General features: G+C 41.3%; 1 protein-coding gene across 1 annotated transcript; it reads right to left on the bottom strand.

Moving 5' to 3' along the window:
- Positions 1-7,944: 7,944 nt before the first annotated feature.
- LRIT2 (leucine rich repeat, Ig-like and transmembrane domains 2) lies at positions 7,945-22,089 on the bottom strand. Its single transcript, XM_068258856.1, has 3 exons — positions 21,925-22,089; positions 15,099-15,880; positions 7,945-10,999 (listed from the first exon to the last, which is right to left on the bottom strand). Exons 1-3 carry the CDS (start codon positions 22,032-22,034, stop codon positions 10,191-10,193), a joined length of 1,701 nt encoding a protein of 566 aa, XP_068114957.1. The 5' UTR covers positions 22,035-22,089; the 3' UTR covers positions 7,945-10,190.
- Between the last annotated feature and the right edge of the window lie 2,028 nt (positions 22,090-24,117).

Here is a 24,117-nt window from a genome sequence, read left to right as displayed (position 1 = left end):
TCATAGTATTTGGTGACTTGACTTTGTTGAGGTTTTTTTGTGTTTTTTTTTTCTACATGTAGTACATTACCAGAGTTTGCCATAAATTGTTGCAGCTCTTTCAGTGTTGCTGTAAGTCTCTTGCTAGGCTGCCTGAACAGTTTACATCTTTTCATCAGTTTTGTATGCATGTCTATTTTTTGGCAACATCACGGTTTCCCATATTTTCTCCACTTTTTGATCACTGTCTCCCCTATGTTCCCTGATACATCCAATACATGGGAATTTATTTTGTAACCGTCTCCTGACTAATACCTTTCACATGAGATCTATGTGATTTATAAGTTCACAGCAAACCAGGACTTATGCTTCAGCAAGCAACTAAGCAAATGTACCGTTTGAGTTAAGTAAGGTGCTGTTCCCACATTTTTTTGTCCGCTCCACAGTGAACAGGTCCTACTTTATAAATAAGAACCACTCACACATTTTACGCTGCATTGGATCTGCAGGATCCGATGCAGTGAGCGGACTGCATTTCTGTGTAGTCCGTGATAATACCCAACACAGAGTTCATCTGGCCCATGTTACAGCCAGACCACGGCAGACAATCCGCTCCAACTGGCCGCACGTGGTCCGGAAGAAGTTGGAACAGAGCTTAATTGTCTTGCAGTGTTGATATAAATCTGTCACTTTTACTACAGCTAGTAGCCTCAATATATCTGTTGACCTCCTTAGCGGTAACCCCGTGCTGGACATGGGGTAAGCCACGCAGGAAGATTTCTCAGGCCCCGCTGGGCCGATTTGCAAAATTTTTTTTTATACATGCAGCTAGCACTTTGCTAGCTGCGTGTTACTTATGATCGCCGCCGCTCCGCGCTGATTCACTGCTACCCGCCGCATCAGAGAGTGCCCCCCCTCTGAGACCCGTGCGCTGCCTGGCCAATCAGTGCCAGGCAGCGCTGAGGGGTGGATTGGGACTCCCTCTGACGTCACGACGTTGGTGACGTCATCGCGCCAGTCGCCATGGCGACGGGGGAAGCCCAAATGGAAATCCCATTCAGAATGGGATTTCCTGACGGGCCTGATTGCCGGAGGCGATCGGAGGGGGTGGGGGGATGCCGCTGCGCAGCGGCTGTCATGTATCTAGCACTAGGCTAGCTACATGATTTTAAAAAAATCTATCATCACTAAAACTACTGTAATCCTCCAAATTTACTAACCAATTTTATCCATCCATCCATGTTTCTGTTATGCCTACAATATCATAGTCTTTATCTCTCATCAGAAACTCTAGTTCATAAATCCTATTGGAAAGGCTTCAAGCATTGGTTAGCATTCATTTTATGTTATTAACACCAGACTTTTCTTTTTTGTAACACATACTAAAGCAGTAGAATGTTTAATCACCTTCTTGTGATCTCCCTGTTCCTTTCTTTAGCACCTATAATCCCAGTATCCCAGGAAGTCTCTGCTCTCACCTCTCTCCCCCACCACAGCAGTACCCTCCCTGCTTAGGTGCAGGCCATCCCTGAAGTAGAGCATGCAGCCAACTGAAAAGTCTGCCCAGTTCTCCAAGAACCCAAACCCTTCCTTCCTGCACCAACTTCTCAGCCACTTATTTAACTCCCTAAGCACCTTTCTGGTGAAGCATGAGGCAGTAGAAGTATTTCAGAAAACATCACTTTGGAGGTCCTTGCCTTGAGTTTGTCTCCTAGTTCATCAAAATATTTTTTTTAGGGCCTTCCATCTTCAACTAACTGTCATTGGTGCCAATGTGCACTACAAAAGCTGTGTTAATCTAGGCACATCAGATGGTTGTTAATCCATTAATTATTTTCTTTTTTGTCACAATTTTAAAATCTGAAATGCAGATCTCTTGTTTATTCACTATGCTTTTATGGTGTATTGCATATTAACAGAAAGTATAACAATAGATTAAACTGAAACAAAATAAACATTTTTCTGATAAAAAAAAAAAAAGTAAAATAAAAATAAGAAGATGAAAATGGATGTTCTTGTGTCCTGGACTGCATTGCAGACACTCTTCCCCTCCATTTTTGTATCATTAGCAAAATAGGCACTATGCTGCAATAAAACAATGAGCTTCAGACAACTTTATCCATTAATAATTATAGATAACATTATCCAGTCTTTCTCCACTTCTCACAAACAAAAATAATTTTTTGTAGCCTGTTGGTTTTCTCTCATTTGAGTTTCCCTTTTCTCCCTCCCCTCCCTCTTCTCTCCCCTCCTCCAACCCCAACCCCCCCCCCCCCTACTTCCCTCCCCCCTTCTCCCCCCCCCCCCTCCCTGTCAACCGTCCTTAATAGTTAGAATATACAAAATAAGAATTGCCTTAGGAGTTCAAAATATTGTTGTAAATACTAATTTTATTCAAGTTTTTTTAATTCATTTTATATAATTTCATATAAATTCAGGTTTGTATTGATATGTATTTGTTTGTTATACATAAATGTATTTTTTTATGTATTTTATATATATATATATATATATATATATATATATATATATATATATATATATATATATATATATATATATATATATTATATATGTTATCGCAGGGTTAAAATGAATTGTGGCAATAATATAAATGAACACAAGATGGCAGTAGTGGGGATAATTGCCGTATCGAGACGAACAAAGTTTTTCCCCCGACCCTATGCGGATACCATAGTTTTTGTTTTTAAACGTTGCTTAGTAACGGCGATAGTATTTAATAGTGCCGCAGCTGCCATTACATCATCTGACGAAGGCACAGGGCGCCGAAACGCGTAATGACGTAACCGGCGCGACATCCGAGGCACCGCCCACCCCCTGACAGACACCGCCGGCACATGGAGCAATAGTCCCTGCCTGTGGAAATATGTGAAATGCCTAAAAGTGCTTTTATCTTGTAAGTGTAATTTGAATTTTTAATGAAGTAATTAAAGAGGTTAATGCACCAGAGAGTGCTCCTATGTTCTCTTTGCTTTTTAGACACTTGCTTGTTTTCCCACATGTCTATGGAGTAGAATAAACTGGAGGCAAAGACTTTTCTCCTTATGGATTGAGCGCAGTGGACTGCCTATGGCAGAGATTAGATGGTGAGCTACTTTGAGCTCTTCCTTGTAAAATTGCTCCTCTTGTGCTATAGGTGGCCAGGGGTGCTTCCCGCCTCTCCCCCTGTAATATAGGTTGCTAGATGCTTCCCCCTCCCCCTACCCTTGCTGCATAGGTGGCCAGATGCTTCCCACTCCCCTCATTATCATATAGGTGGCCAGCAAGGGTGAGCAGAAACTACGCCCAAACGTAATTATGCATCGTAATTCATAATTACGCATTGAAATTGCAAAGCGAAGTTTGTCAATTACGCTTACGAATTTACGCATAAAAAAATTCACTTATGAATACTACATTTTTACGCCTATGGATAGAAATGATGCACATTTGAGTTTTTGGACTTATTTACCAGACATACGCTTACAAAAATATGCATTGTCAAAGGGAATTTACGCATGGAAACAGTTAATGAATGTACTAACATAAGCATCCACATACAACTACGGTCAGCTTACGCGTATTTTCATAATTTAATGCGTCATTACGTTTGACAGCTGTAGGTGAAAGCTTGGCGCACATACATAATTCTGCTACGCGTAATTGCGGAAAATTACGCATAATTAAATGTAGTACTGCATCTTTTGGTCTGGCCAACCAGGTCGAGCACTGCAGTAGAAGTGGTGGAGTGGAGCTGTGTTCACCTTGCAACTGGGCATAATTAAATGTAATTGTAGCTTGCTCATTACGAGCAACACTAGTAGCCAGATGCTTTCCCCTTGTAGTATAGGTGGCCAGATGCTTCCATCCTCTCCCCCCTTGTTGTACAGGTGGCCAGATGTTACCCCGCGCCCTTCCCCCAGCAGCTCTGCCAGTCACTCAGCTCTCCGCTCACCTCCAGTGCCAAAACTTCCTCTTTACCTCTGTCATCAGCCGCCATGGAGCACCTGTCTCTATAGCCGGCGTTTCCTATCATGTGACTCACGGACACATTACTGACAAATCATGATAGGAAATTCTGGTGTCCCCACCAGAAGCACCACAAATGGAAATGTTGGTGCAGTTGCCATGGTGCCACATTGCTGCCATCATAGTGGGTGGCACACAGCTCACGGAAGTCATCTTCTTCACCTGGTGTGAAGAGTGTGGCATGCAGGGGGCCAGAGATACAAATGCCATCCACTCCAGCCCAGTGACAGATGTCACATGGAGCCGGGCAGAGGGGAGGGAGACATAAGCCTCACTCCTTTTCCCACTGGCTGCTAACCCCCATGTGATGTCATCTGGCAGACAACAAGCCCCTGAGAGCTCCAAACCAGCACCATGAAGAGCTAAAACATCAGGACCTTATCCCTCATCATCTACACCTTCACCTACCTGCTGGTGGTAGCTGCAGAAAATCTGGCGGACAAGAGGAATGAGCTTCAAGTATAACCTGTCTAAAAAGAATTTCAAAGAGCTGAAATGGGTGGTTTAAAAAAATCAAACCTCACAAGGCTGGCATGCAGTGGAACTTTCCTGGCGCTTTCTACTTTGCCATCACTGTGATCACCACTATAGGTAGGAGAAAGTTCTGTTGTGTTTGCTTGCTCTTCTTGTCTTGTCCTCTAGAAGCTGAGCTGCCCGAGAGAGAGGCATGAAACCAGGCATCATGCTGGCCAGTTCATACGGGGCTCAAAGTCTTGGTCTGCTCTACAGTTCTTAATAAGTTTACTTTTTGAAGGCTGACTTCGAGTCAGTCAAGAGGTTAAATTCAGATCTATAGGAGGAAAGGAAGGTGTAATAATAGGTTGATAGCTGGTTTCATTGGAAGCAAATTGAAGTGATGAGCATTATGGATAGTTCAACAGCTGGGTCTCATTTTGTTAAAATGTGCTGTGTTGGAGGAAGGGTGCTATTAAAGAAACTCTGTAACTACAAAAAGTTCCCCTGGGGGGTACTCACCTCGGTAGGGGGAAGCCTCCGGATCCGATCGAGGCTTCCCCCGTCCTCCTGTGTCCCACGGCGGTCTCGCTGTGCCCCTCTGAACAACGGACATGTAAATATTTACCTTACCGGCTCCAGCGCAGGTGCAGTATCTGCTCTCTGCTCAGAAATAGACGGAAATACCCGACGCTGTCTGCCCGCTCTACTGCGCAGGCGCAAGTCTCCTGCGCCTGCGTAGTAGAGCGGACCTGACAGAGATAAAGTATTTCCGCCTATCTCCATACGGTTTGCTGCAACAGTGCCCCCGCTGGAGCCATGAAAGGTAAATAAATCAGCGCTTGTCAGCCTTGTCGAGGGAGGATTCCCGGGACACTTCGGGGGAGCCAGCGCTAGACTGCCTGCAGCTACAGTGGAGGGGGAAGCTTTATTGGCACCCTGAGGCTTCCCCCTACCAAGGAGAGTACCCCCCAGGGAACCTTTTTTTTTTTGTTACAGAGTCTCATTAAGGTTGGTGTAGAGGGCCTTACCTGAGAAGCTAGTTTCAATTTGAAAGTTGTAGTATCTATTTTGGAGGATAAGTGATCTCATGTTAGTCAAAAGGTATATAGAACCACAATTTAGATGGTTGACATTAAGCATAGCTGCTGTTTGATTTTAAGTTTTGCTTCTGGACACTTAAGAGTGAGAGAAATACACAATGTATCTCCTATTAGTAGTATAAATGCTCATCTTAGGTACTTGAAGAAGAGAGAACCGAGAGCCCGATATGGTGTAGTATGTCAAGGTAATTGGATAATTAGAAAGAGTATGAATTGTATACTCACAAACCAGGGTTACCTCCAGGCAACCACTGTGTAGGCAGGTGAGGAGATTAGCCTGTCCCCACTCAGGAATAAGAAGTCGCTCTCTGTAGGCTTGAAAAACAAGAAGGGGTATCCCCCTCCACCAAAGGTGGATACAATCAGTATTATGGTAGAGAACAGAGGCGCCAAAAGGATAAAAACAATATTTAAAAGTTTTAAAATTATTGCTTAGGAGGCAGTGGTGGACTCACCTCCCACAAGCAGACACAACAACTGTGTATTCACAAAAGGGACATTTATTGGTATACTCCAAATAAGGTTGCAACGCGTTTCGCAGGTCAAACCCGCTTCATCAGGCAATTACAGGAAGGAGCACACAACTGGGGGTAAGAGGCAACACATTTGTACAAATCCTGAACAGACTGCATATCAATAAACATAAATATTTGTATGATGGAATTCACTGGTGTGATTTAAATTAACGGGAAGAGGTGTCTAATTATTGTATTTTGGGGGTGGAGGGGGGGGGGCGGGGAGAGGGGGGGGGGGGGGGAAAGAGGACGGAGGGCCGGGGGGGGGGGAAATGGGGAAAGAATTGGAGATGGGAAATGGGAGGGGGGGGGAAGAAGAGGGGGGAAGGGGGAAGGGGAAGAAGGGTGGGGGGGGGTTTGTTTTAGGGGGAAGAAAGATAGTGGTAATTTTAAGTATTACATCATAGCATTAATATTCATAAACATAATCATAAACATAATCAAACGTTAATCTCAAGCATGTGGCGAGATACTTTCATAACATACAGTAAACAGTATCATAATTCATATATATATTTTTTTTACCCATACATATGTGTATACATATGTGTATTGGTAACCGCTCCCAATACACATATGTATGGGTAAAAAATATATATATGAATTATGATACTGTTTACTGTATGTTATGAAAGTATCTCGCCACATGCTTGAGATTAACGTTTGATTATGTTTATGATTATGTTTATGAATATTAATGCTATGATGTAATACTTAAAATTACCACTATCTTTCTTCCCCCTAAAACAAAGCCCCCCCACCCTTCTTCCCCTTCCCCCTTCCCCCCTCTTCTTCCCCCCCCCCTCCCATTTCCCATCTCCAATTCTTTCCCCATTTCCCCCCCCCGGCCCTCCGTCCTCTTTCCCCCCCCCTCTCCCCGCCCCCCCCTCCACCCCCAAAATACAATAATTAGCCACCTCTTCCCGTTAATTTAAATCACACCAGTGAATTCCATCATACAAATATTTATGTTTATTGATATGCAGTCTGTTCAGGATTTGTACAAATGTGTTGCCTCTTACCCCCAGTTGTGTGCTCCTTCCTGTAATTGCCTGATGAAGCGGGTTTGACCTGCGAAACGCGTTGCAACCTTATTTGGAGTATACCAATAAATGTCCCTTTTGTGAATACACAGTTGTTGTGTCTGCTTGTGGGAGGTGAGTCCACCACTGCCTCCTAAGCAATAATTTTAAAACTTTTAAATATTGTTTTTATCCTTTTGGCGCCTCTGTTCTCTACCATAATACTAATCTTAGGTACTTATTTTCCCTGTTAGAAGTCTAATGCATTTTATATTAGGAAGACTGTAGCAAAAGTGAGACTAGAACCATCTGAAATTAATCTTTTGTATCCGCCAGATTGCAAATCGAGATGTCCAGCTCCAATCAGACTGACCTTATTTTCCAATTAAATGGGGACAGTGGAGAGAAGAGAGATTTCTCAGCATCACTGCCAGCCATCCCAGCACAGCACGACCACTAGCCTGGCCAGCTAGCCCAGCATTACTGCCAGGCAGGTAAGCCTGCACAGCATCACCACCATGTCACCAGTTACACCCCTGCTAGGTTCATGTACATTTTGGTCCCACCCATGACCATTCCCCCTGCTATATGGTCACACCCATGAGGCACAGATGAAATCATTTGGAGATCTGGAGACACAGAAGCATGTACAAATAATATATGGGCATGCAGGAGATGGCATGCTGCACAGATAAGGTTCCTGGAAGACACTGGGGTATGGAACATGCAAGAGGTATGTGACAGACATCCAAGATAGAAGGTTGCAGAAGCCACCTGGAAGATGTAGAATACAAATGTACAAATGAGTACATCAAGTACAAATGAGACAAAGGGACATAGAAAGAGGAATGACCTAATACTTTATTCTCTCTTCTTTTGTTTTTTTGGGAGTTCTTCTACATTCTGTTAGTCAAGTTGCATTTGTCACTGTAGGTATATTCCGGCGTATAAGACGACTGGGTGTATAAGACGACCCCCCAACGTTTTCAGTTAAAATATAGAGTTTGTGATATGCTCACCGTATAAGACTATCCCTCTTCCAACGTACACCAAATTAAAAAAAAAATCATATACTGGTGCTGTACTGTATGTGGTACCCAGTATATAACAGTATATAGTCAATTGACTGGTTGGATTGGTCAACTCTCCCTCTCCCTAAGTTGATTGGTCAGCTCTCCCTGTCTCCCTGTTTATCAGAGCAGTATAGAAGAATAGATAGGGCGTATCACCCGGTATCAATGATACCCAGCGTATAAGACGACCCCCAACTTTTCAGAAGATTTTTAAGGGTTAAAAAGTAGTCTTATACGCAGGCATATACAGTACTATGATTTCTTCCAATTCTGTTTTATGTAGCAATGTCTGTATTTTTATGTACCCATTTGGTTTATTATTTTGTACATAACTACAGAATATGCTGGTGGTGCTTTCTAAATCTATAAAAAATAATTATTGAACAAAAAAAAAAATCTATTGAATATGTGTGAGATTCTTTTTTTCTTATCCCTTCATTCCATTCCCTGCCATTTAATTATAGCAACGTTGGTTTGTCAGCATAATAAGCATATTTAAGAACATAAACACATCAAACACAAGAACGTAAACATATTTAACATTTCCACAACTTACTGGTAAATAAAAAAAAAACTGAAAGTGTTACTCAGAGAACACTGTAGATCTATGCTTGCCTGGTGCATGTTAGGAATGAGAGCTAGCTTCCACCTGGCTGCTTTAGCCATAGAATTGTTTATCTCCTTTAGTTGCTCTAAAATATAGACTTTTTTCCATTGAAATCTTCAAAAGTAAGGTTCAGAATCTATGTAGTAGAGAACACTTTTTATTTATAACAAAATCTGTACAAAAAAGATAACAAAAGATATTTAAAAAAGGTCGTAAGGTGACACAATGTGACATAAAGATTTATGTACAAATGCATCACATTTTATACACACCTAGTAACTGATATTTGGATGTAATCTATTAAATAATAAATGGTATTCCCAGTCTAGAAAACCTTTACCTCTAGTATGCTGTTGTCTCAAGGTTGTTATTTTGGTGAGGAGAAGGCTTTCAATACACCGTGATATTTGCTTCAAGTATTATGATATATGATGGGAAATATCCTCTTTCCATCATTTACTAACCATGCTTAAGGTAAACCACCTGGTGGTGTTAGTGTTTGCAGACCGACAGAACTGCTTAAGTACACGTACCATATAGCACACAAAACTAACTTTGTTACAAAGTCGAGGATGCATAGGGTCATTGACTCTAGGTCTTTCCCTTCCTGTACCCCGACAATCCAATGATTACAATTACTATAGGCAGATAAGGAGTTGGTTTGATGTTAGAAGAAGCTAAACATTTTGAAGTTAAGTCTTTTGTAAAATGTAAGCCTGGGGTTTGTAGGCATTCTCTGAGCATAAGGGATCTGGGCATGGTGCTCATTGCATCAAACTAGCAGTAGCAGTTTACAAAAGCTGAGGCTAATATTTTCCCTTTAAGGTAGAATCTTATGAGCCTGTTTTTCAAGTTTTCTATACAAAGTTGTTAAAACAGAGCCCATGGAAAGGTTTCTCTCTTTCCACTGAGGGGATTTAACCTTGCTCCTTGTTCTGAGCACACATATCACCACAACAGGAAGTGAGAATAAATCACCCCACAGGTATGCACACAGTAATTACAGTATAAAAGATACTGTATTTGATTCTCCTCCATGCAAATTATTTATCATTGCCTGTGTCTTCACTTTCTCACATCAATCATTGATTGATTGAAAAAACACTTTAACCATCAACAAATATTTTGACTGTACAGTTTTCTGTCACAGTTCCATCCTAGTTGCTTTATTATTTTTCACACTTTTGTTTGATTATTGTAAGTATAGGAAGCAGGACCTCTTCTGAAGAAAACTCCTAAGAAATGTACATTTCCTGGAACTTTTGCTTCCCAAAAATTCTTCTCATGTAAACTTTACTTCTGTGTTACCACTGGTGTGTCTCATTTTCCAATATTCCCTGCACAGTACATGTTAAATGTTCCATATTAATTTCCTTTTTAAGGTCATCTGGGCAAAAGTAAATTTTGTGTTAGTACAGCTCTGCAGCATTTTTATTCTCTAGTTTAGTCTTATTAACCTTTTCTTCTGAGCATCTTCTCCTTCTGTTCTCTTCTGTTCCTTCACGCGGGCAAAGTCCTTCATCGCTGCTGGCTTGCAAGCTATCAAAGGTACTTTCCTTTGTAGTATCCTTCTTCAGGTTTTTCTGTGCCTTATGCTTTCGGCGAAAAATTCCTAAACATTTTTCAACACAGTTAAGCCTGGTTTCTGTGGTACAAGCATACATTCCAGCAGGCACTGCCAGAACCATGGCACACACAATGACTATGATGTGGATAAGTTTTTCCCTTTGTTCTAATTCACTGATGTCACTGCCAGTCATAAAAACAATGCATTGTCCCTTACGAGGAGGCCGACTCTTTAAAGTGATACATACCTCATATTTGGTTGTGGGAAGTAAATCATTAACAGAATAGGAATATATTCCGGGACCAATATTAATGACATCCTTCTCTTTGTCATCGTATTTTCCAAAGTAGATAGTATACCAAGTCTCACTTGGATTTTCTGTTGCTGCAAACCATTCTAAGGAGATGCCATAAACAGTCTGCTTAGCGATTCTTACATCTATGTAGACATTCTCCTCTGATGATGAGGATGGACTCAGGGGGTTTAACGGATCCCCTACACTTGGAGACTGAACATCTACCATAATTGATGATGTTGAGTTGCCTAAGAAGTTTGTTGCCCTGCAATTGTATATTCCAGCATCTGCAAGATGTGCCACTGGGATGAACAATTCTGATTTCATATTATCTTCATCAATCAAAAATGAGGTTACTGCAGGAGAAAAAAAGTCACTTAAAGTACATCTCATTAGACATAGAAAAGCTGCTGACTTGAAGGATAGCGGGATTGGAGTTATATTTGTCCCAGAGTAAAACACTTATTTCCTATGTTGTTCAGTGGCTATTCATTTGTGTCAAAATTTTTGTGACCTCGTGGACCACAGCACGCCAGCCCCTCTATCCTCTACTACCTCTCGAAGCTTTTCCATGTTCATGCTTATTGCTTCCATGATATTATCTAACCATCTCATTCTCTGCCCTCAATGTAGCTGCCACTCACTGTATGCGCTATTAATCTGACAGCTCTGAACCTCTGACGGACAAATTCTGGACTAAAAGATGAGCTTTGGTCCTTTAACTTGTTGAAGACCACAGGCCTACACCCCTTAGGAATCAGGCCAAGTTTTACAATTCAGCACTCTGCAGCTTTAACAGTTTGCTGCAAGGCCATACACCTTAGCACACAAATGATGCCTCCATTTCTTGCCACCAGCAGAGCTTTCTGTTGCTGCAGCGATTTACATTTTTAAAAAAATTAATTTTAATTTTAATAATTTTAATAAAACCATCTATTTTTTTTATTTGTGTCGGTTCTCATTCAGCAATATTTATTGCACAGTATATTTTACATGTTCCATTTAAATTGTTCAGGTCCGCCTAACATTGTGTTACTACAGCTCTGCAGCATTTTTGTTCTTTAGCCAGAAGAGGTACAGTCCAGCTACTAGAATGGTAAGAGATTCAGAGCCATCACACTAGTAATACATACAGGAAGAGGTAGCTTACAGTGGTTTCACTCTGGAACAAATGTTCATCTTATATATATATGTGTATGCATGTATTTTACAGTTCTCGTAATAGCCGTCCTAACAGCTACAATGTATAACTTGTATTCTTTTTCTTCTGTGCTATCTTTATTGCTTTATTTTTAAACGTCAATAAATAGAAAACTTAAATACGCGGGATAACGGGGCTGCAATTTCAATACCCATTTAATAATGATATTTGCCTTACTGCATGCTGACCTTTTGGCACCAGTAGATCTTGAATCACACACTTGGCTGACTGATCCCTAAATGATTAGTGGCACTGGATCAGCCATGTAATTTACCATATTTATCTAACTATAAGTTTTCTTTTACTCCTTTTGCTACATATGTAGGTGAAAGAGAAGAGAGGTGGTGTGCCTGTATGGGTCTAATTGGTAAACCTGATTAAAGTTGACATGCACAGGGAATGCACAACAATTTTACTGTTGCTACTGCGGGGGGGGGGGGGGGCAGGTGTTACCTCTTAGCCTCACAGGAGTTACTGTGGTGACCAGAGGTATATTTCTCAGCTCAAGCCTAACCCCCCACCCCCCACCCCACCCCAACCATGCATGCCTTGAGTACTCCTTTGGTCCATAGATGAAAGGTTAAAGACTAGGGCAGGTTTGAGTTGCCAAATTCCAAATCTGCCAAAAGTTTGCACAGAATTCAGAAAATATTTCCAAAGTTTATGGGTTCCAAGGTTCCACTGTGAAACTGTCAAATTGTAATTTACTCAGTACATCTTTTAGCACTTACCATAAGGTTACATATGGTTAATGCAATTTTGTGAACATATGTTCACAATATGTCACTATTTCGTTTACAATGTTACATAGTTACATAGTTACTTTGGTTGAAAAAAGACATACGTCCATCGAGTTCAACCAGTACAAAGTACAACTCCAGCCTGCTCCCTCACATATCCCTGTTGATCATAAAATCCCTGGATTAACATCATTGGCATTACCTAGTAATTGTAGCCATGGATGTCATTCAACGCAAGGAAAGCATCTAAGCCCCCTTTAAATGCAGGTATAGAGTTTGCCATAACGACTTCCTGTGGCAATGCATTCCACATCTTAATCACTCTTACTGTAAAGAACCCTTTCCTAAATAAATGGCTAAAACGTTTTTCCTCCATGCGCAGATCATGTCCTCTAGTCCTTTGAGAAGGCCTAGGGACAAAAAGCTCATCCGCCAAGCTATTATATTGCCCTCTGATGTATTTATACATGTTAATTAGATCTCCTCTAAGGCGTCTTTTCTCTAGACTAAATAAACCCAGTTTATCTAACCTTTCTTGGTAAGTGAGACCTTCCATCCCACGTATCAATTTTGTTGCTCGTCTCTGCACCTGCTCTAAAACTGCAATATCTTTTTTGTAATGTGGTGCCCAGAACTGAATTCCATATTCCAGATGTGGCCTTACTAGAGAGTTAAACAGGGGCAATATTATGCTAGCATCTCGAGTTTTTATTTCCCTTTTAATGCATCCCAAAATTTTGTTAGCTTTAGCTGCAGCGGCTTGGCATTGAGTACGATTATTTAACTTGTTGTCGATGAGTACTCCTAAGTCCTTCTCCAAGTTTGATGTCCCCAACTGTATCCCATTTATTTTGTATGGTGTTAGACCATTGGTACGACCAAAATGCATGACTTTACATTTGTCAACATTGAATTTCATCTGCCATGTATGTGCCCATATAGCCATCCTATCCAGATCCTGTTGCAATATAACACTATCTTCCTTAGAGTTGATGATTCTGCACAATTTTGTATCATCTGCAAAAATAGCAACATTGCTCACTACTGTATCCACTAGGTCATTAATAAATAAATTGAAGAGCACTGGACCCAGTACAGACCCCTGTGGGACCCCACTGCTAACAGTCTCCCATTTTGAGTATGATCCATTGACCACAACTCTTTGTTTTCTGTCCATTAGCCAGTTCCCTATCCAAGCACACAGACTCTTCCCCAGTCCTTGCATCCTCATCTTTTGCACCAGACTTTTGTGGGGAACAGTGTCGAAGGCCTTAGCAAAGTCTAAGTATATCACATCTACAGCATTCCCAATATCCACATTAGCGTTCACTACCTCATAAAAGCTGAGCATGTTAGTCAAACAGGACCTGTCTTTAGTAAACCCATGTTGATGCTGAGAAATAAGATTATTTTCTACTATGAAGTCATGTATAGTATCTCTTAGTAACCCCTCAAATAGTTTGCATACAACTGATGTTAAGCTTACAGGTCTATAATTTCCTGGATCTGATTTTTTGCCCTTCTTAAATAATGGGAAAACGTGGGCTGTACGCCAATCCACTGGGACTCTGCCATGAGACATACTTGCTCAGCAGACATTTATTTATGTGACATTTAATTCATGCATTACACAAATGTAATTTGCATAACTCTTGGAATTTACGCATACGAATTATGTGAACTCTTTCTTTCAACTTGAAATTGCTGAATTCTGATGCAAAATTCTGAATTCTGCAGGACTAGTTAACTAAACCATTACATTTTGTTTTACTCAATGGGGCACTATTGCAAATTAAGTGTTTTTCAGTTACTATAATAAAGGATTTCTGCAAGATAAGCAAGGTTTAACATAGTTAAATTGGCTAGCCAAAACTAATCTGTACATGGATATGCCCAACTTCAAGAGTGATAATCTATACACCAGCTAAATTACTGATGTCGATGTCCATTCTCTGCAGAGGAGGAAAACTGTAGCAACTAATCCTCCCTCCCCCCTCCCTGTGAGGCTGAGATAGGAATCTTCTACCTCTTACTGCATCCCCATGCTGCTGGCTGTAGCACACGCTGATCCCTGAGGTCCCCTGCACACACAAAAATCAAGGAGCAGAACCTGCTTATAGCCAGAGCAATTTTAGGTGTGGAGGGCAGGCAAAACTGCAGGGAGCCTCGGAGATCAGCATAACTCACAGAGACTTCAGCCTCACAGGGAGGAAGGGGAAGTGACAAATAACAGGCAGGAGATTAGCTGCTACAGGCACTCTGCTTGAAAATGGACAGCGGCGTCAGTAACTAAACTGGTTAGGAGACTCTAGAGTACAACATATCAGTGTACAGATTCATTTTGACCAGCCAATTTAACTATGTTAAACCTTGCTTATCTTGCAGAAACCCTTTATTACAGTAACTGAAAAACACTTAATTCATAATATTGCTCCTTTAAGAATTTCTTGAGCTGAAATCTCTTTGTTTTAGGTGTATTTACATGTGCATTTTGGACTAATGAATTCTACTTACCATTATAAGCTTTGATTGACTTTAACCCATGTGTCCATTGTATGGAAGGAGTAGGGCTTGCTGTTATCATACATAACAAAGTAATGTTTAGACCTGTCTGGACTGTAATATTGGCAAACAGTGGACTGGTAGTTGGCTTCATGCAACTGTTCAGCTCAAGTTCATGAAAGTACTTGCCAATCTGAGAACTTGGGCTTGCACAAGTCAGATAGGAATTCATTAATATAATCGGTGGGGTGACTGTCTTGACGAAATGGACAAAGCCTTTGAGACGACAATCACATATCCAAGGGTTGTCATTTAAGGCCAGGATTGCATTAGATATTACTTCTGCTCTTTGATGTGGTGCATGAGCTCTTTGGTACAGGGGCCAGTTTGCAAATACATCTTTAGAAATGACAGTAAAGTAATTGAAGGATAAGTCTAAGTACGTCAGGTTGGATAGAAACTTCAGTGCATGCTCAGGAAGAACATCTAACCTGTTATGTTTCAGATCCAATATTCTTAAAGCAGGGGTGTCTTGAAATGCTGTCCATGGTACTGAACGTAATTTGTTTCCTTGTAGTCTTAGTTCTTTTAGATGTTTCAGGTTTTCTAAACTTTTCAAGTGCATTAGTGTGATATTGTTAAAGTTAAGCCATAGAAATTCTAATGAGCTAACACCAACGAATGATCCCCGTGACAGTTCGGTCAAGTCACATTTTTCTATTCTGACTTTACGAATATCTGAGGGGATGTCATCTGGTATTCTTCTGAGTGATGAGGACATGCAAAGAAGACTCCTAAAAAAGAAGGTATGCAACAGGTGATGTACAATAATTGTGTTACTCAGTTTTTTTAAGTGTGTTTACACAAAACCTAAATATTTACTAGATTATCTACTTGAAGTTGCAAGGTATGTTGGAGCACACCTCTCTCTCTCTCTAGGTTATGTGCCTTGGTCGATCTGGCAGCACTCCAGGTCAGATTCAACAACAGGAGACAGCACTATACAGCAATGTTTCAAAGCAACAGCTGTTGCTTCAAAACATTGCTGTTTAGTGCTGTCATGTTGATTATGCAATAAAAGAGCAAAATACATTTGATGGTTCCAGTCTCCTGTTATACGACTAGATTTCTACTTTTAAACATAAAGGGCCAGTGCACATCAAAAAGTGCTAGCAAAATCGCAACCGCTCAGCGTTTTTTGATGTGATTTTTCAGAGCTATTCTAGGCATGTGCCTAGCGATTTTCTAATCATGCCTAGCAATTTTTGGAGCATTTTGGTGTAGCGTTTTTTTTTTTTTTGTTACAATAAAACTGAAACTGAACAGCTTCTGTAAAAAAAACACACATACATTAGCCAAGCGCTTTTAAAAGTGCTCAGAACCACTCTTGGTGTGTACCAGGCCTAACACATTACAAATGGGGCTGCTGTTTGTCCACAGGAAAACAATTACTCATACTTTACTGAATAATTGTATTAGCTATTAGAGCCTTGATGAATTACATGGAGTTTCATAAATAATGAAGACACATTTGAAAGAAGAGTACTAAGAGTATTTATCCTGGCTCTAGCTGGTACTACTTCTGGCCCTTTAACTTGAGTTTCCGGCTCCAGGTTCTGCTCCCACTACTGGGTGGTGCCAGTAATCTGGTAGTGAAAAGATACATGGGGACAAGGGAGAGCTCCAATGGTGCGTTAACTCTTTAATATTAAAATGACACGCATAAAAAATTGCACTTACACTGTGTGTGCAAGTAATGCACATGTAAGAGGCCACCAGCGAGTCCCTTCCGCCTCCTGAGCCTGGCCAGGGCTAACAGGGTCCATGCGTGATGGTAGCAGGTGTAAGGGGGACAACGGCTGGGTCTCCTCACGGCAAGCCGTCTGACGTCACAATGTATTTCAGCGTATAGCCACGCCTTCTTCAGACCTATAATTTTTTATGCTTGTCATTTTAATATTAAATAGTTAACGCACCGTTGGAGCGCTCCCTGGTCCCCTTGTTTTTTTTTAAAGAAGGACACACCTCACTGCATGCACTTTGTTTACATAACTGAAGCACGTGTTTTCCCGATTGCAAGGGCACTATGATTGACATAATAATCGTGGTGCCCTGTTCACAGTGGTGCAGTACAACTTTCACCCAATCACAGATGTAGTACATGCACAATTTTTCCTGTTTTTATGATTGGGCTGAATCAATGAGAATGCAAGAAATTTGCATAACAAATGTGGTGCTATCTGATTTTTTTGCAATCTCCCATGTAAGAATTCTGCCCTGTACTTTTTTTCCCCTACCTGCACGTAATCAGTATACAATCCAAATGCAATTCCTTTTATTACAGTTGACTGAGCTGCTGACAGTTAATCTGTCCTAGCTGTAGGTAACTACTTGCATTTTGTTTTGCACTGATTTTAAAAATGAAGACCCACATAAAACACAAAGGAACTGATTCTTAAGGTATCCCCAAGCATCTCCTGATTTACTAATGCATCTCAGTGGGGCTGTCACAAGTGATTCAGCAAACCTGGTCTGGATTTTAAGATTAATATTCATGTCAGTTGTATTTACATAGCCTGGAATACTAAAAAATTGTTGTTATTAATTAGTGAATGTTTGAATACAGGTGCATGCAGCAGGACCCACAGAAATTTCAGTAAATAAGAACAGAAAAGCCTTAGTTTATTAGAAGAAATGTCCCACTGCATGCACCTGCATAAGACTGAAATCATACAGCTGTCCTTTTAGTAATCTTTCAGCAATCCCCTCTGTGTGACTGTGACAGGCAAGGGTTGGTTCCAATCTTGGGTTTGCAGCTGCTGGTTAAATGTATTAGCTTTTACCTGTTAGAAATGCTGTGTAATAGATACTTCATACACAAAGATGTACACACTAGTTGAGGGCCAAATTTACCATAAGGCACTGTAGGCATGTGCCTACAGGCGCCTGATGATGGAAAGGCGGTTCACTCTCCTCCCCTAGTGCCTCTCTCCCTCCTTCCCTATGCAGAGTCCTGAGCAGAGTGTAAATGAGAGATTACTCACCCTGCTCTCAGCATTCCGCTGACAGGATCTCCTATCAGTCGTGGGCACCTCTAGCTACTTAATAATGAGGCGGGGACCTCTGGCTACCTAATTCTAAGGGACACCTGTACCTATGACGGGCAAGGGAAGTAAGTAAGAAGTGACAGCAGGGCTAATCAGCACACTTGTGGTGAGGTTCAGCGGGGGTTTGCAGGTTCATGGAGGAAGAAGTCTAGGGTGCCAAGACATCTGTGCCTATAGGCGCCTGTGATGTAAATCTGGGCCTGCACTAGCTGCTAAAGAGAGCTCATGGCATAAAGCTCCCACTGACTTAACCACTTGATGACCCAGCCTTCACCCCCCCCTTAAGGACCAGCGCTGTTTTTTGTGATCTGTGCTGGGTGGGCTCTGCAGCCCCCAGCACAGATCAGGGTGCATGCAGAGCGATCAGATTGCCCCCTTTTTTCCCCCTATGAGGATGATGTGCAGGGAGGGTCTGATCGCTCCTGCCTGCCTGAGGTTTGCGGGGGGGCACCTCAAAGCCCCCCTCCGCAGCGAAATTCCCCCCCCCTCCCTCTCCGACCTGTCCCCCCTGGTGATCAGGGCAGCACAGGACGCTATCCGTCCTGTGCAGCCTGTGACAGGATGTCCTCTGTCACATGGCGGCGGTCCCCGGCCGCTGATTGGCCGGGGATCGCTGATCTGCCTTACGGCGCTGCTGCGCAGCAGCGCCGTTCAATGTAAACAAAGGAGACAAATGTCTCCTGCGTTTACATTTAGTCTGCGAGTCGCGATCAGCGGCTCGCAGGCTATTCACGGAGACCCGGTCCGTAATCTAACAGGAAATGGCCGCTCGCGCGAGCGGCCTTTCCTGATTAATTAGGGAGGCACCTGGCGACGCAGATCTGCGTCACTGGTCCTCCAGCTACCACTTTGCCGCCGCACGGTATGACTGTGCGGTCGGCAAGTGGTTAAAGCAAATTTAAGTGCAACTGTGACAGTATGATGCAAAGTTATAAATAAAGCTAATTACATGAAAATAAAAATATGAAACTTTTCTTTGCTACTAATGGTCTATTTATTATCCGTACTACACGTCACACAAGATTTGCTTTAAAGGCACACACGATTTGCTTTGAAGGCTCCACCAGTCTCTCTGAAACAGCAGGAAAACAGTTACCAGTTTGTCCCAAATGTAGAAGGATGTGCCTCATGTACTATATAGTCCACCATTACCACTGCAAGTATAAAATCAGTACAGTCCTAGACTAGTCACATGAACCAAAACTTATCACTATCCACAATGCTTGTATTCCTCTGTGATGCTCCAAAACTCTGCACAAGATGATAGAAAGCCTCCACTACACCCAGTAGTTAAATACTGCCCTGCTGTTAAGACCCAGAATTAAGTCTGTCAGCGCTTTGGGAGATTTGCTGGCTGCCCCCCACCCTCCTGGCAAAGCTTGTGTTTCAGCTTGAGCTCCTCCAGTCATCACAGTAGGTTGCATTCAGATGTATACCTCATATGAAACAAGCTCCCAATAGTGTAAAAATGTTTACCTTTATTAATAATTAAAAGTCATTGCAGTTACAATCTCAAGACAAAATCATCAGCGTGGAGATTTTTAATGGGCTCTCCTCCATATGGAGGTCACCGGAAGGCTCCCCTTTGTAATATTCCGGTCTTCCAGTCACAGGCATCATTCCGATACTAAGCCACGTTGTATCTCTCTACCTGCCTCCGCATCAGACTCCGCCCATGTTTCATCAAAATGTGACTCATCAGGGGCATCAGTACAACAACTCGGTTTGTGTAGGTGCAACCTTCTAATTTTGAAGGTACCAATATGTACTATATATACACAGAGGAGGTGGCTAAGATTATCTTAAAATCACTTTATCATATTTTTATTAAATACCAGGGAGTCTTTCTCACACTTCCCACCCTGACTGGAAATTAGTAAATCTACTGCATGAAAAAGAGACAGCAACAAACAAAGCACCCTCCCTATGGGAACACAGACAGTTGTAAACAAAACATAAAAAAACCCCTAACTATGTTATCCAAATTAAAATTTTATTTTTTGCAGTTTGGCTTTGAAGGACACCTGAAGATAGGGATATGGAGGTTGCCATATTTATTTCCATTTAAACAGTACCAGTTACCTGGCAGTCCTGATAATATTTTTGGCTGCAGTAGTGTGTGAATCACATACCTGAAACAGGCATGCAGCAAATCAGCAAAATTAGTCAAAAAGTAATCAAACATCTGATATTCATGCTTGCTCAGGGTCTAAGTATTAAGGTGCGTACAAACGCACTACAAAAGGAAACGACGGGTCCACCGCACCCTCCCGCTGGGTGGTCTTTGGCCGACAGTATGTGCATGTGTATGCGCTGGCGGCAGACTGATAAGGCTGTTTCTGAATGATCCGTTGAGCGGATCGTTCAGAAACAGCCTTATCAGTCCGCCGACAGCGCGTACACACGCGCATACTGTCGGCTAAAGACCGCCCAGTGGGAGGGTCCAGTGGACCTGTCATTTCCTTTTGTAGTGCGTGTGTACGCACCTTAAGAGGCAGAAGATCAGCAGGACAGCTAGGCAATATGCATTGTTTTAAAGTAAATAAATATGGCAGCACCCATATCCCTCTCACCTAAGGTATACTGTAACATGATAGTCTAACTTTTTTTATTTATTTATTTATTGGGCTGCTAAACTCCACTTCTTTGGCCTTTTCATTTGCATAAATCCCCAGAGCTTCACATTTGTCTACATGGAATGGTGATAATTTGTATCACTGCTCCTTCTGCAGGAAATTCTGTCTTATTTCAAAAACTATAAGTTGAATTGTTTCGTCAGCTATTGTATCTCTGTAAGATTTTTTGACAGATTTCAATTAAAAAGCAGAAACATTTACTTTGTACGATTTGCATTGCCTGTTTAAAGAGTAGTTTTACCAATATTTATGTCTGTGACATGTGAGCAGTCTACAAATTATTCCAGTTATGTCTTTTTACTGCAAACTGTGGGATGCATGAAGATCGGTAGTTTAACCGATCTTATACCTTATTATTTGTCAAAATAAGGTAAAAATAATTTTATAATTTGTTTAATTTGCAAAGGATTTTTAATACTTTTTGTTTTGTTATGGTCTTAAAATGTTATTACGTATCTAAGGTAAGAAAGATTACTAGTGATTATGACACTTTTTAGTGCATCAGAGATACATTTATAAATAAACTTGTGCGGAAGCCTTTCGTTGGCTTACCATTTAATTAGCTGAAGGCAGGAAATATATTATTCAGACCAATCAATGCAAAAACAAATTCTATAGCTAGAAAGTTTCACAATTTATAATGCTAATATAATATACATAAATAAGACATGATCAGGGAGATTTTCTTATGAAATAAATGCATAGGCCACCGACCAAAAAAAAAAAATTGGACAAAGTTGGCAAGAATATAACACTAATATTTTTATGTAATATATTTGCAGTATGGTCACCAAATCAAGAAAGAGTGGCTTATCTGGGAATAGTTTACCTATGCACTAAAATGTATTGGTAACCAGAGTGGTTGCTTTAATATCTTTTTTTTATTTATTCATATGTGCCTATTTTTAAGATTGGATTTGACGAAAGAATGTATAGTTGCTTACACTTGCAATGCAGGTAAAGTATTGTGTAATGTTCCTTTATGAACTTGTGGCTTAAGAAGAACTAGATTGTCACATCATTATAATGTTGTACTGGATTACAATACCCTGGGAAGTGACCCACACCAGTAATAATTATCTAAGTTTCACTTACCGTCCAAATGTGTCATTTGTACAGGAGCATCCAACAGCACAAGATGACGTCACCAAGCGAAGTTTGGAGAATAAGAACAGCAAAAGTAAAGGCTGCCAAATAGCATCCATATTCTTTCTTTTGTAAATACTCTTCTTTTATTCTGACATACATGCAACCAGGTTCCAAATAGCAAATCCTATTAGCTGTAAGCCTCTTTGAATGGGCCCTAGTGGTTGTCGAAGACAGTAAGGCAGATTACGTGACCTGTTTGTGCAATTTACTAGCCCTATGACTGTGTAAGTGCTTATTTTTAGACGGATACTGCAAGTATATTGTTGCCTTTTTTGACTGCTGATTTCGAGTTCGTGAAGATTAAAAAAAAAAAACTAAGAAAGAAAAGGGTAGAAATCCAAAAATGGAGGCTATTACCAAATAAATGTATAAATGATTAAAGTAGTACTCATTTCCAAGAATAATGATAAAAATCTCTAAAATGTAGTAACTAAAATAAAAAATATTTGAAAGTAACAATGACCATGAGAGAACAAGCAACAATAGGGTGAATATATTTAAGGAAAGACCTACAATATGGCTAATTTACAAGCAAAATTAAAGTGTGTGTCTTCTAGGCCTGGAATATGACTTGTGGTAATGCTTGATGCACATTTTTGCCCGTGTACAGTCTGCTTTCTCAGGCTAGGTTCATAGGGATATGTGAGGGAGCCGGCCGGCTAATGTTTCTGGTTGAACTCGATGGACAATTGTCTTTTTTCAACCCAAATAACTATGTAACTATGTAAAATGTTGCTAATTTGTTATAATGACGTTAATTAATTAATGCTGCATTACCGTCACATAAAGTAGGTACAGTAAAGCATACAGTCAATGCAAAGTATGCTTTCCTGTACCTGGTAAAGTGTGCGTTTAGAGGTAACGCAGTGCAGCAGTGCGTTACCATAATGCTACACATTACAATGCAACGTCAATGTTGCACTGTGAACGTTGCGTAGAGTTCTTATTGCAGTGGGGTCAGCTGTGTTATAAGACTTTATAACACAGCATCACAATGTCCCAATGTGAACCTAGTCGAAGAGTAGCCGTAATCAGGAATTATTAAACTGGTGCTGAACCTTAAAACCAACCAATCTAAAAGTAAATCACCCCACACCAAACTATAAGTTTTATATGTAACTACATGTATATTGTATTCTATAAGGACCTCACTTAGCTTAAAGAGAACCCGAGGTGTGTTTAAAGAATGTTCTCTGCATACAGAGGCTGGATCTGCCTATACAGCTCAGTCTCTGTTGCTATCCCAAACCCCACTAAGGTCCCCCTGCACTCTGCAATCCCTCATAAATCACAGCCGTGCTGTGAGGCTGTGTTTACATCTGTAGTGTCAGTCTCAGCTGCTCCTTCGCCTCCTGCATAGCTCCGGTCCCTGCCCCCATCCCTTCCCTCCAATCAGCAGGGATGAAAGGGATGCAGGCGGGGACTGGAGTTCTGCAGGAGGCGGGGAGAGCAGCAGACTGACACTATAGAGATAAACACAGCCAGCTCTGACAAGCTGTTTGTCAGCAGCGTGGCTGTGATTTATGAGGGATTGCAGAGTGCAGGGGGACCTTAGGGGGGTTTGGGATAGCAACAGAGGCTGGGCTGTATAGGCAGATCCAGCCTCTGTATGCAGATAATATTCTTCAAACCCACCTCGGGTTCTCTTTAAAGACATACTGTATGTTCTTCTCCAAGCTGGATATTAAAAACACAGAGGTGTGCAATATCTTCCCGGGTCCACGCTCTGCGAGCTACACCTCAAGGTGGGCAGGAGCAGTACAGACAGCTCCCCCAGAACTGCTCTCACTGCCTCGGGGGACTATCCATAGCTGATCCCACCTCTTCCCACAAAACCTCCTCCCACAAGCATACAAAAAACACTGAATAGGTAAGAGATTACTTCCATGTAGCATCTGCCTTATAAATACTCTGCAGAAGACTATTATCAAATTGAAGGCACAGTATGTGCATTCAAACTTCAGTACCAAATTATGCAAGGGCTGAACTGACCCCACTATCACCTCAAAAGTAAAAGGGACACCTTCAACTACACATAATAGGTGGAAATCTAGTAATGAAAAAAACACGCAATAAATTGGCATTAAGTTGCCCTATTTGCATAAATTTGTATTCAGCTATAAATGGCAGCTAAATGAT

The sequence above is a fragment of the Hyperolius riggenbachi genome, chromosome 10, assembly GCF_040937935.1.
Source record: "Hyperolius riggenbachi isolate aHypRig1 chromosome 10, aHypRig1.pri, whole genome shotgun sequence".
In the NCBI taxonomy this organism is placed as follows: Eukaryota; Metazoa; Chordata; class Amphibia; order Anura; family Hyperoliidae; genus Hyperolius; species Hyperolius riggenbachi.
Note: the sequence above shows the minus strand (reverse complement) of the source record. Positions and strands in the feature narration are given on the sequence as shown.